At 40.9% G+C, this 14,103-nt stretch overlaps 2 protein-coding genes across 2 annotated transcripts in view; one reads left to right on the top strand and one right to left on the bottom strand.

Moving 5' to 3' along the window:
• The window catches only part of rplp2b (ribosomal protein, large P2b), a 42,449-nt gene extending 40,554 nt beyond the window's left edge, over positions 1-1,895 (top strand). Inside the window, exon 5 of the mRNA XM_078085128.1 lies at positions 1,726-1,895. Coding sequence (XP_077941254.1) covers positions 1,726-1,880 — 155 coding nt within the window. The 3' untranslated portion in view covers positions 1,881-1,895. The remainder of the gene's footprint in view (positions 1-1,725) is intronic.
• Positions 1,896-5,680: 3,785 nt separating this feature from the next.
• Positions 5,681-12,863, bottom strand: LOC120813247 (trace amine-associated receptor 13c). Its single transcript, XM_040169301.2, has 3 exons — positions 12,619-12,863; positions 7,911-8,278; positions 5,681-7,667 (listed from the first exon to the last, which is right to left on the bottom strand). Exons 2-3 carry the CDS (start codon positions 8,191-8,193, stop codon positions 6,763-6,765), a joined length of 1,188 nt encoding a protein of 395 aa, XP_040025235.2. The 5' UTR covers positions 8,194-8,278; positions 12,619-12,863; the 3' UTR covers positions 5,681-6,762.
• Positions 12,864-14,103: the final 1,240 nt, after the last annotated feature.

Below are 14,103 nucleotides of genomic sequence, written 5' to 3'. Positions count from 1 at the left end.
AATGACAGAAAACAGGTCTAATTTGAAAAATGTGAATGTCAAGGAGATGCAATTAAGTGACTTGGAGAGCTGCAGGTGGCGTCTGAAGAGGTTGTTTTCCATAAGAAGGAAGAAACTTGACAGCTCAACTAAATAGGCAGAAATGTTTTAGCTGAATCCTGATTCTAATTTAATGTTATATAATTGTTTATATTTCTTTTTTTGCTGGAAGGGAATATAGTAAGATTGGTGGAACTAAATATACATTTTAAAATTGTGTCTCATTAACATGTATTATTCAGTAATAATACCCTCAAACAGTAACAGACATTGTGCTTATTGGGATACAGGAAATATAACCAATAGTATTCCCAATAATGTTGAAGCATCCTCATGGTTGCCAATGTGTATGAGGATTTTGCTGGATTTTACATTTAAATCTGTGGCGTCCACACGTTTCATATGAATAATAATATATGAATATTAAATCATAATGAATATGTGCTGCTTTCAGACAAGGCTTGACTGCATGCTGCCACGTGCTTTGCTGAACCTCTTCTAAACTACGTCAGTGCACATACTGTAACTCCACCACACCCTCCTTTGCCTGTCATACATCACTTACCGTCATGCAAACAAGAGCTGAGAGGCGCCAACGTGACGAGTGCCTCTGATGCAGGAGACGTTGTCTTTTTATGATCTCCACTTCAGTAAGCTTCATTCTAAAGGTCTTGACGATGAACAGAACAGCAAATTATTCTCTTTGTGTACATCAAAGAAGATAAAATCATAAAAAAATAACATGTCCAATTTTGTGTCATTACCCTCAAACGTTTGTGTATGAATAGATGTGTCTTGCTGCTATGAAAGAACCTAGAAGCCTCCGGCTAAAGGGAGTCACAGGTGTGATGGAAACAGAAGACATGCAGGAAACACTACGCTGCCCAAACCGGTTACCACTGATGGAAGTCTGTCTACATTGAAAACACGCAGGCGGCAAGAGAATCATACATGAATGGGGGAAAGGAAGAATAAAAGAAGGTAAAGAGTGAAGTGAAGATGGAAAAACAGTAGATAAGCAATTCTATTTCCAGCTTCGCCCTTATAATGTTTCATGTTTTACACAACTCCTTCTTGCAAAGAGCAGCAAAAACAACTCACTCGCAGCTATGCTGTAAAGTCATATGGGCCTTCAGCTCTTGTTAACCCAAGCAAGCCTTAAACAAGCTGACTGAAGGGCATCGAGGATAACCATCGTTCACCCCTCGAGGTGGCTGCTCGACAGCACTTCAGTCTGTTAACTCAGCCCTGCACACACAGTAAGTACACACCTATAAAGCCTGACTCATTTAAAAAGGGATTCCTTTTTGATCTGTTTTGTTTGATTGTCACTACATATTAATGTATTGAGACGCCACACTAAATCTGATATAGAGATAAGATATATATTTTAAAGTCGGATCGGGCCTCATACATTAGGCATGTGTAATATTTTATTGCAGCGTTTCCGAGTAGTGAATGCATTATCAGTGTGGATCGACGTCACACACTGATCCGGCTCACCCAAGTTTGTTTTCTGCCTCTTGTTGGAAAGCCGACTATTTCAGGAGCAATAGCTGTGGCGTTCATATACTGCCTTCTTCCAACACAGAGAAACCCCTGTGATAAATATTACAGCGCAGCCTCTCTGTCTGAGGACGAGCTGCAGTGACAGGACCACTCAAGTTAAGTGCAATAGTGAGTTTACTGAGGAGCCTCCAGATGAACGGCGCAGGTGGGCGCTGATGGGGTTTGGTTGGACTCGTCTGAGGTTTGGTTTGAAAGGTGGCATCCCTTCGGCCACACTGGGAATACTAATACATACTAAGGTGTGGGACCTGAACAGGGAGGAAGGCCCGTAATGGAGCGGTTGTTTCTGGACTCTCAAAGGTGTGTCTCCTTTTTTCTAGAAATAGAAACTTGATATGAGGCCAGTGAGAGAAAGTCACATGCTTTAAGTATGAGTATACCTGCACACCACTAGCAGTTGATTGATTACCTTTGTACAAATACTATGAGGGAGAAATAATGTCACCCTAAAGCCAATCAAAGTTAAGTGGATCAGGCAATCAATTCATTGGGTCTGGGAGTGATAGTCCCTCTGTAGATGAAAGCTGAAGTGTAGAAGAAACATAATGAGCTGTATTTACCATATCTTTTAAAAATATTTTATTTATTTTAATATGACCTTATAAAGCCTTGAGGGCTTTTCTTTCTCATCTGTTTGTGTGTGTTGAGCTCTCTCCCCTCGCTGCCAAGGCTTGATCGGTGCCGTTCTCACACAAGTGGTAAGGTATCATCTAAAGTATCATCTCCTCATCCAGTTCTCTGCAAGATATCCTCCTGTTTCTCAAAATGCAAAGCCCATGCTTTAGATGTCAAAGAAAGCCCAAATCATTCGTCTGGGATTGTCCGAATTTCTAAACGTAATTTTCTGTTTCATCGCACTAAAAATTTAAAAAAAGAAATTTTATTTCACTGACATTTTCTTCTTTTTATCTACTATCCTTTTTAAACATTCGGTGGGCACTTAAAGCAACATCATTTTTCTTTCTATATCCATATTTTATCATTCAAAAAGGGAACAATTTTAGTATATTTGTCCGGTGTCCACTGTTTTAAGTACAGTTTCCCAGCAAATAGTTGTAAAATACGAAGCACACTAAAATAAATATCATGTTGTCTTAATTTTGCTTTAATTATCAGAGGTGAACTACATTTTCTAGAAGTAGTGCGGGGATAGTACTGAAAAGCTAAAGATAGATATTTCCAGTGTTTCAGTGTCATCGTACGCGTTATTGTCATCCGGCTTGTTGTTTCCCCGGCGGAGGAAAACACAGTATCGCTGTCAAAGCTGACCCTTCCCATCACCCCTCCTGGCCATCTCTGCCTTTGCCCTTTCCTCTGCTGGCCAAAAACAGACACCAGCCACAGGTGGTCTCTGTGCTTCATCGGTTCTGACACACATCTTTTGCCTTAAGTGCTCAGAGGGATGATACAAAATTCATTAGGACGATGAAACTAGGGAGGATAAAAGATAAATAGGACAGACAACAATACATAACCTTGCTGGGGTTCCAAAGTGCTCTGACCTATCGTCCCCCATGTGTCTTCCTGGCGGCACCAGTGTGCATGTGTGTCTCTGTGGTTGTGTTGTGGTCTAACTATAGAGATACATCTTTCTAATTTAGAGGACAAGGCTGCCTTAATCAAAGCCTAAAAATAACAATACGGAGCAACATTTATTCACGGAATTGGTTCTTTGGATCCCTGGAATTCCCTTCCTCCTTCGACTAATTTATGGTAAATGTTGCACTTCAAGCTCACGGACACCATCCTCAAACATGTGACCGCATTCAAATGATTCTGACTAACAAATAACCTGCATCTTGTATTTTTGTTTACTTGCAAATTAGTTGCTTTCTGTCTTGCAAGTCATTTGTGACTTTGTAAGTTATTAACTGGGTTTCAGCAGCATGGTTTAGGCCCTGCCCATAAAATAAAACAAATATCTGAAAAAGTTATCCTGACACTCTTCAACCATTAAAAAATCGGACCCTTAAGGAGCAAAACCTTTTTTCAGTGCATAATAAACTAGCTATTCAGATTTTACTCCCCTTTGTGTGTCACAAGCAGACTCATAATAATATACTGCCACCTACCTGAGTATTTTCACACAGCTTGAGATCCTTTGCCTTTTTTAGGCGGGGCGCTTAGAGAGACGGGGCTTACACAAACGGTTTCAGACAGACGATGAACACAGTTTCATTGTAAAACAATCGAGGTAAACAGAATAAAAACAAGTATGAACCAGAAAATCAGCAAACAATACTATCCTTAATTCCCCGTTCGTAGTGATCTTATATTGACTTACTTGTCATATAGGGAATGTAGTAATTTAACTACGAACCCAAAGCCACAGAGGTCAGTCGTTAATCGCACACCAGACCTGGTGACATGAGGTAAAACCAGAGCAATAACACTGAGAACTCAATAAACATACATTATTGTAAGTATATCTTTTTAAGATATTATTCCATTTATATTGAGAAGTGGGAGCACCAGAATAAACAATATAGACTACAACTACAACAATATAGACTACAACTACAACTACAACTACAACAGGACTTCGCCCTACAACCTTCCAAAGATACAACACAAGGATGAAAGAATATGACTACTGACTGCACCGTTAATGTCCTGATATAATGATCTGCACTCTTAATAAAAACGTCGGGACTGAGCTTGAACACGCTGATATCACATTACTGTCAACATTGGCACTTAGCTGCGACTTCAGGTGTCCTGTGGTGTTACTGCAGCTCCTTCTTCTCATTACAAAACATTGTAAATTGTATGACAGACAAGGATAAATAAATAAATACTAAGTTTGTTCCACAGCAGGCTGTGTCACACTGACCCCCATTAAACTCACAAATGGAATGTACCCAATACACATTTATTATGATCAGATCCGATGCAATCACCACCGATTAATTACACGCTGCTGCTGATACAATTCTGAGGTTTTTAGAATTTTTAATATCAGCACAATAATAATTATAATCGATTAGGATGCATCTCAGTATGGTATGGCAGCTGCTCTGTCGCAGACCGTAAATCACTGCAGAGGGTGGTGAAAACTGCCCAACGCATCACCGGTTCCTCACTCCCCACCACTGAGGCTGTCCAGAGCAAGAGATGTCTGCGGAGGGCGCAGCTCTCAGCCCAGCCACAGACTGTTTGCCCTCCTCCCCTCTGGGAGGCGCTACAGGGTGCTCCGTTCCCGGACCAGCAGGTTCAGGAACAGCTTCATCCCTGCGGCTGTCACTCTACTGAACTCTGCCCCCCCTGAACTCTGCCCCCCACCCCCACACACATCTCCCTCAGTGACTGTACTTCCCCCCTCCACCCTGGCTTGACTGCCACACACCTTCCTCCAGGCACTGAACATTTGCACTGTTATTGTATATCCATTTCTTACTGTTCATATTGCATAACTATTTATTACTGTACATATCTATTTATTCACTTATCACACTTTACATATGCACATACTCTGCACTTTTTGCTATTTTACACACTGGTTGGATGTTAAACTGCTTTTCGTTGCCTCAGTACTTGTACCCTGTGCAATGACAATAAAGTTGAATCAAATAAAATAAAATCTTATATTTAAACCTTTTTGGAGTGGGAAAGATTTTTAAACTACAATGAAATATTAACATATTTAAGTTAATTACATTCCACAACTGAATGTTTTTTAAATCGAACGAGATGCATCGTACTGCTTGGAGGCAAGTTAACCAATTGTTAGTTGTATTGATCTAAGAGCAATTTAGAGCCATAGACAAAAATCTCTATTGCAATCTTTTTTGTTGTTCATTCGAAAGCTGAATGTTTACCATATCAAAGGTCTTTAGTTGTGACAGAATAATGCATCAATGCAACCATTTCTTTCATAGAAATACAACCCTTTTATGCTGCAAAATGACCTTGATCTTTATTTTACTCATGACTTATGAGCTGACAAACAGGTGAGATAATTTAATATGTCACTGAAGGCCCTGAAAAGCTTAGTAAAAGGGCTCTTTTTACTAAATCTCTGTGGTTGGCATGCATTCATTTAGTCTATACTGATTTCATGAATACACACATATTTATATATATATTTATTTTCTTGCTCACATTTGATTTGACAAAAATACCAAATACTATAATACGATGAAAAATTGTACAAAAGTAACACTATGTAGCTGTGTGCAAATTGCTAACATTATGACTTTGACTTTGAAGTGCATTTCTGATAATTGAGGCATATTACTATGATAACAGATTGAAGTTAAATGCTCTAAAATAAATATCTATAACAGCTGATAACATAGATGTTATAAACTGTTTCCTACACCAACTTAATAATTAAACCACTTTATTCCAAAGAGACCAAAAACTAAAAACAACATCCCATGTAATTTAACAGGTGACAAACCCACCAATACCATAAAAACAAAACATTAACAGTGTGCTTATTGTGGATTGTCAGTGCTGCACCAGGAGAGACAGTACAGTGGGTTTGGTTTCCTGAAGTTATGTAAAAGCCCTCTGATGTAGATTCAGAAAAGAAGGTGACAGGTTGTTTGTTTGAAGCCTAATGTCAAAGGAGCTCAACATGTTTTAATTTGGCTTCCATTGACAATTTTAAGCAGAAAACTAAGCATTATTCGTACATTTAAATTTGCTTTTATGTGTTAACGTCATATTAAGTTTACACTTGAATAAAGGAATAGTTTGACACTTTGTGACATTTTTTTTTTAGTAAGTATGTTGGATGCCGGGTCTAGTCTAGCTTTGCACGATGCCTGGAAACAGGAGCCCTTTGTCCGAAGACAACAAAACCCTTAAAAACTCACAAGCATGGTACGTCCTGTTCTTTTCTATACGTACAAAAAGAAATGTGTAAAAATGTATAGTCAACAACAAATACTCCACAACATGACCTTCACGACTCGTTGTATTAACAATGTTTAAAATAAAAGCAGTGAGTTTTAGATGTGCTGGGAGGTCAATGATGTTCTTTGCCTCTTAGCTCCAGCTACTCCTTGACCGTACACATGTTTTTTCTCAGCGAGGAAGTGAAAAGGCATATTCCCCAAAATGTCAAACCATTCCTTTAAATATCAAACTTAAAGGAAAGCAGCAACACAACATATCCTTGTTGTTGCTTTTAGCTGCAGGTAACCCTCAGGACTTCTCGCCATGTGGCGCTGAGTGGTCTCGTTGAAACAGCAGGGTCACACCCTTCCTGAAGCGGTGGTCCCTGACACTGTAGATAATGACATTACAGCAACTGTTTCCCGTCAGGACCCAGAAGGCAAAAAAGGAAAAGTTACACCAGGTGTATCCCACAACGTTCCCGAGCACAAAAGCGGCGATGGGCGAGAAGGACGCTGTGAAGGCAAACGTCAGTATGCCGATTGTCTTAGCAGCTTTGATGTCTGAAAAGGAGGGCCTGTGAGAGCATCCTCCGCCTCCAGCAGCCCCTCCTCCGCCTCCATCACTCAGACTCCCCTCTGACAGCAGTTTGCGTTTACGGGAGTACCGCCGAATGCTCGTGAAAGATACAATGTTCACTGCTAATGTGACACCGAGCAATGTGAAGTCAAAGGCTGGGAATAACAGCAAGATGTTGGCATCAGGTGGCAGCTGGCCCCCGACCAACAGCGGTGTGTAGTTACACATACGGCTGCACTCGTTGTACTCCAGAGTGAAGTTTCTGCTGAACATGAGGGGCGCAATGGCCAGGAGGAAGCTGGCAGCCCAGGAGAGCAGGATGAGGAGCAGGGTTCTCCTACGGGTCACCAGGGCGTCCTTGTGGAGGGGCCGCAGGATGGCCACGCTCCGCTCAAGTGTCATGAGGAAGATGGTGCTGATGGAGACAAAGGTGCATCCAGCAAACACAGGTCCAATCAGCATGCAGGGCTGCCACGGGCTCACCAGTCCCCCAGGAGAAGAAGAGGTGGCCGGGGAAATAGAACTGCCCTGGTACCAAATGGGAGGTGCGCTGGTCACCATGAGTGAGATCTCAGTGTAGACAGAGAATGGGACCACAAGGACACCGACCATCATGTCTGCTATGGCCAGGGACACTGTCAAAGAGAGAGAGAGAGAGAGACAACAGGGAAAAGGGGGAACACTTTCAGGTTGTTTGTTAACACTATTTATTTGACTTAAACAAGAAATTCCATTGATCTATATATATATATTATTTAGTATGAATATAGTACACATCTGATAGAAAGAATCTTCTCTTTATAAAGCGTTTCAATAATAACCTCAACTTGATTAGTCCGATGACAGACTTGAATGTTACGATGATTCGAAACAAGTACCTTTCAGGTATCCCTGTGGTGTTCGGGACTGCCTCGTTTGCACAAAAACAGTCAGGGTGATCACATTTCCAATCACGATGGCAAATACCAGGCTCAGCATGAACACCACTGCCAAAGTCCGGTTGATAAATCCACAGCAACAAATGGTGCAGAGCGGCGCCAGTGACTGGCCTGGACCGAGTCCTTCCCGTGTAGCTGCACTGATGTTAATGGGACAGTCTGTAGGCGGCAGCAGGGCCGCTGCGCTCCCAGGAACACTGACGTTGGGAAGCGGAGAAGTCATCGCCCGGGATGGACTGGATTTACACCTGGTGGTTTGTAGGCGGTGCGGGCGCTCAGGAAACCATATCCTGGACTGGCACGCTATACTGATGAGAAATTTAAAAAAAGACATGAGGGCTGTTAAATGTTCCGTCTAAATAATGAATGGGGATTGAAGGAGCAGTACAAAGAACTGCATGTTAGGTTTTTTGGCACAACTCTCGTCTCCCACTTAACCGTTGAGGTAAAACAGTTTTTAGTATCTGGGACTCTTTGTTGCAAAACAAACTTGTCAACATATTCATGTTGGAATGAAATAAAAGATGTTGTGGTTGCATGCTGTTGTTGTGGCCAAACACTGTTGTTTGCCCCGTGATGCTGTCTATCCACAGACTCAGTGCAGTTCAGTACCAAACGTCTCAGCTGACAACCAAATACACGGGTCTTCAATCATTTATGCTGTTCACTGGGCTGGAGAACAAGAAGGTAGACGATTCAAGAAGATGCAGAGAAAGAGCAATGCACATGTTCTGACCACCGGAAAACCAAACAAACTGTGCCTGTGGCCTCGGGCGCAGAGAAAGGCCACAGAACATCACAGCTGAGAAGCTCGAACCCCCTTTGCCAGCTTTCAGCAGTGCGTTAGTCTGACAATGATGGGAGGTTAACCCTAACCCTTGAGATGCACAAAATATATTATATTGTCAATATATAGTCAAGTATATCACTTTGCTACAAGCTGGGCGTGTTCGGGCAGGTGATGTGATGTCGGGGAGGCGTATCTCCTTTCTAAGCCTAATAGACGCAATAAGGATCGGTCATGAATAAGACTTTTATTTATTTTTCACCTGACACAGCTTGGGTCTCTCAAAAAGACATATGCAGCGGACTTGAAAATGAATCATGAGTTTGGCACTTATGTTTATAGAACCAGGAAAAGATACAAAGTATCAACCGGACAAAACAATGTTTTCAACCTTGCTGAAGGAAAACTGCAAAATTAACATTATAATATTCAGAAATGTGCTGTAACTGAATATAATTGTGTGTTTAGCAGAATCTGCCTCTTTTGTTCTGTTTGGTGAAAGTCAGATTGGGAAAATAACCATCTGCCTTCATGACTTTAGTAATCACTTCACACGTTTGACATTAAGACGACAGCCGCAACATTTCAGAACTTCAAGGACATCATTTTTAAGAGGTTAACCTTTTGAGGATTTTCCGAAGCTTGAAAAGCTGAAGTGGAAGTTTTTCCATCTGAAGTACTGAGGTGCTTTGAAATGAAAGAGGAGACAAGTTGTTAAGAATCAGTAACTTATCTCCGCTTCACCTTTTTATTTTATAGCATGAGTCAATCGAATACATATATTATTAAATCACTTACAGGCAGCGAAAACGGGAAGTGACCATTTGTAAAATTGAAGATGTTTTATACAGTTTAGGTCTGTTTACATATCACGGCAAAGCATTTGCTTTACTTTAAGTTTACTGAACTGAACTTGTTTTGGGAGAATAGGGGATAACCTCATTAATGGGCTTTTTTGCCTTTACCTTGAGTGAAGATGACAAGCAAGTTTTCCCTTTGGCAAAACCTCAGGCGTGGTGAGACAAGCAGCTGAGAGCAAAGACAGCACACGCACACACACACACACACACACACACACACACACACACACAGTATAACTGTGATAAAACAGAGATAGAACCCCAACATCTTCGGAATCTGTAGAATTTGAAAAATCTAGACCTAACTGTGCTTGTCTAAGGGAAAAATAAAGAACAAACCCAGCACAACATAAAATGGGCCATCATTGTGTGTTTGTGTGTTCATCTTCTTTTATTTTTTAATAAATGTATTCTAATCTGGCGGTCTTTTATTGTGTTTTATTATTCAGGCAGGCATCCTTCTCCTATGCTCATGAGGTAGGAGGCGACTCAGTGGTGGATTTAAGGGTGACCTCAGAAGTGTCCTCTTAAACTGAGGGATGACGCATCAACGTCGGGCGTGATCGCGGATCTACAAAGGACACGGTTAGCAGGGCCTTCAAGGAAAAACATCTGTCCGCTCGTCTCTGTGGATACCCCAACTTTTTCTCAACAAAGCTCACGTTATTTTGTCCCCCGTCCCCTGTAGAGGTCCAGGTCTCTTGGCCTAAGGATGAACCCTCGCACCCTTCAGGTGTGTGGAACGGGGAGAGCAGATAAACAGTTGCAAGGCGTCTCTTCTACCTGCCTTGCAAGCCCCCGCTAAAAAAATCCTGCAGGTAAATTCATCGTGAGTCCATCCTCTGCTCCTCCATCACCGCCCGGTACGCTGCAGCCACCGCCAAGGACGAGGGCAGGCTTCAGCGTGTCATCCGCTCTGCAGAGAGGGTGATCACAGACCTGTACTAACTCAATCCTGCACGCACTGCCCAGGTGCTGTAAATGCTCAGCAAATTAGGTTTAAACTGCTGCAATATGAATATGAATAGGAAGCAGCAAATTCACTACTTCTAATTTCAGTGAAAATGTAAATTTGGGACTGGTTTATACAGATTTGCATCTTTTTGTAGAAACAAATGGTCTGTCCACGGCATAGTGACTCGACTCAATGTTTGTGCTTATGTGTTTTCATGACAATCCATCCAATAGTTGTCGTGATATATCTGTCCCAACCGCAAAAATCTTGTGGCGGCGCTGACCACCTGACTGATTAGTCCCATCTTTGACCACTCTACAGCCGTGTGTGGGCAAAATAGGTTATATGCATTTGCTCAAACATAACTCACTCCACTGAAGCAGGTGTTCATTGACCATATTTGATCACACGTACACAAACACTCCGGGCCCCTCCATTGACGTCACAGTTGTCATCCTCTGAGGACCTTTGTACTGCAATAGCGGCGTTCAGGTGCAGTTTGTTCATGCATGCAGAGAATTTCCTTTGACGGGGCTGTGTCTCTGAGTGACAGGTCAGGCATATGTAGCAGGACTCTGGGGGCTCGGTCGTGGCTCTCAGGCCAGGTCGCCCAATGCACAGAAGGGTCATTTGCAGTAATGATGGACAGGCTGGCTTAAAGGCACCTAAGGCTGTTTGCTACAGCACATGAGGAGAAAAACAACTTTCTCTTCACATCTTGGTCATTCTATTTTTGTTTGTTTCCCTTGTGCTGGTCACAGAAGTGCCAAAACAACACATTCAGACACACATAGACACGTAACTGGTGTTACTTTCTTGTTATTTTAACTTTCTTGTATCATTTACAATACAATACATTTTCAACATGTATTGTTGCTATTTTTCTACAGTAGTTTTTTCTGTATATTTATAAAACTTCAATAAAACTGCATTCATGATGGAAAATACTCTTTTCTTTTAAAAATGCATCCTAATTTAAAATTCAATGATAAAATAAATTAATACATTATTATGAATTAATTACAGTTGGATATCGCAAACCGATTTATGAGTTGTGCAATAATTCATTGGTTCTTTTTGAGTTGTATTTGAACACTGAATACAACGAGTCTGTATTATAATCATGTTTCTATCCTTGGAACAGCCATAATATTAAGAATTTCTTTTCAGTATCAAGACTGTTGGTCTATTTTTCATTGGTTGTTACCCAATATCTTTGCTATTGCATCCATGCTGTATTACATAGTTGCTCAGTAATTAAAAACAAGAAATCCCTCTTAAACACTAAACTGTTAACCCTAATGTTCTAATCTTGATCAATGACATGTATTCATTAAATAATTAGACAGCAACTTGCAGGCTGTAATTTACAGCCTGCAAGAGTTTAATAAATTACAGTTGAACTCCTGAAACTTTTCTTTCCATCCTTTCAATGAGTCTGTTACACATATTCCCACCTATTTTGACTTAAACTACTGCATGCCTGTGCAATATTTATTTTATTGGAAGCAATTTCATACAATCAAAATTTAACGAAAAGATTTCTCCAAACTGAAAATGTAGTTTGGGTCAGAATATATGGACAAGGATGAAAATATAACATAAACTAACTAACATTATTTAGAACTATTTTGTTGCTTGGTTAGAAAAACTGCTCAACTATTTTCTCAAATCACTTGCTAACAATAAGTCACTAACCCTATAGGCTACTTAGTAATAATGAAATGTATCACACCTGGACCCCGGTGGATCAACTTAAAGCCATAATACAGAAACATTTTCACACCGGCAATGTACAGTACAGTCAGTTTTTTAAATGTAAGGCATTGCAATTCATCAACAGTTAAGTATTCTAAGCAAAGTAGTTATTCAAACAGAAATGTATATGTGAGTGCAGCCTGATCCATTTTCTAATATGCAAGAAAAAAATATATTTGAAAAACAAACATATTTCGAAATAATCATCTTATGTCTTGATTTGATTTATCATGGAAAAGAACTATAATAAATAAATAAATAAAATGAACATTTAAAAAGAAATCTTACCGGCATTTCTGCTATCAGGGACCTTGGAGCAGTTGTGCAGAGAAGAAAGGTGAACAATCCCGTTTGAGCGTTGTGGGTGTAAAATCCAGAGAAGAAGAAGGGGTAGTCCTGTTTATCGTTCATTCACACCAAGAAGCCTCTCACGCGCTCCGGCTCTTTGTCCCTGTGATTCAGCCTATCTCTCGTTTTGTGGAGCGCTCAACCTCCAGTCCCCACTCTCTTGCTTCCACCCTCTCTCCTCCCCTAACCCTCTGAGCGCCTTATCACATTCACACGCTATTTCCTGGCTTCAAGGTAAAGTCCTCAGCGGCTCCTTTGTCACTCATCCTCCCACGTTCACCCTCTGGCGTCCCTCCTCTTCAATCCTCTCATGTTCTCCCCCTCGTCCCTAAATCCTCTCTCATGTCTTGCAGCTCGCACCCTCCATCCCTGATTAACTCTCGCTTTCAGGCACCGCTCCATTATGTTAGATTTGGTTATTTCATTTTTTACTTTGCCCTCAAGCATCTGTTCGTTTGCTGACGATATTCACTCTTTGTATGTTCATTGTCCCCAAACTAATTACAATTTTCTTCATTTTTTAATTTCTAAGGCTCGGCTCGTGTAAAGAAAAGACACAGAATGGATGAGAGAGACATAGATGGAAATAGTGCCGCAGAGAGATACTACGTAGTACAAAGGCCAAAGCCGTTGTCCCTGTGTCCTTGACTTTGATCATACATGGCATACCTCTGAGACAAGTCATTCAACAGCAACAACTTTAAAACTGAAATGTAAGAATGGACCTCTGATTCCAAGCATAAATGCTGAAGTAAATGTGTTGAGGCCAGAGCAAAGGAATACACAGCCACATACATTTCATGCAGCGTTATGTAACTTGATCCTCAAGGGTTTTGTAAACCTGCCAAATAAATGACTATTTGGCCTATTACATATTATACGGTCTTACAATATAAAGGCCATTCTGCTTTCCAACTAGATATAACCTGGCTGCTTTGTGAGTGCATATGGGGTCCTGGTAATATGACAATATGCAATAGAAAACTACATTTATAGCCTGCTGTCACCTAGAATGAGAAAAGCTCTGGTAGAAGTGCTGCTAAAATGAGACACAAGAAAGCAGCATTTGTTTGTTTGGATTTCCTCGGAGGTGATGGTGACTATGGCTGTTATGTGGGAGTGCGACACATACGCACATGTCGATGGTGTAATATTAAATACATAATTACAACATTTTGGAAACCTTTACCTTCTGGTGAAGCTAGAGGAAAGGTTAGTCACCAAAGTTACAAGATGTCATCCTGTCTGGTTAATGAATGTCTCAAATAATTCTTCAATGCAAACTAATAGTCTCCAAAACACTTTCTTGGCATGTTCTAAAAAAGTACATCTGGATAATCTGTGCACGCTGTACCTGCATTGCAGCTCAGTGGATCTAAAATGACACCATGATGTCAAAGGGCTGATTTTCAGAGCAGGCAACGC

This window comes from Gasterosteus aculeatus, chromosome 12 (assembly GCF_964276395.1).
Source record: "Gasterosteus aculeatus chromosome 12, fGasAcu3.hap1.1, whole genome shotgun sequence".
Classification (NCBI taxonomy): domain Eukaryota; kingdom Metazoa; phylum Chordata; class Actinopteri; order Perciformes; family Gasterosteidae; genus Gasterosteus; species Gasterosteus aculeatus.
This window is presented reverse-complemented; position numbering and strand designations above follow the sequence as displayed.

Coding starts and splice junctions, on each gene's coding strand:
- LOC120813247 (XM_040169301.2), bottom strand. CDS start 8,193: ATGACTTCTCCGCTTCCCAACGTCAGTGTTCCTGGGAGCGCAGCGGCC. Junction 7,668..7,910: donor ACCACAGGGATACCTGAAAG/GTACTTGTTTCG, acceptor TCTCTTTGACAG/TGTCCCTGGCCATAGCAGAC.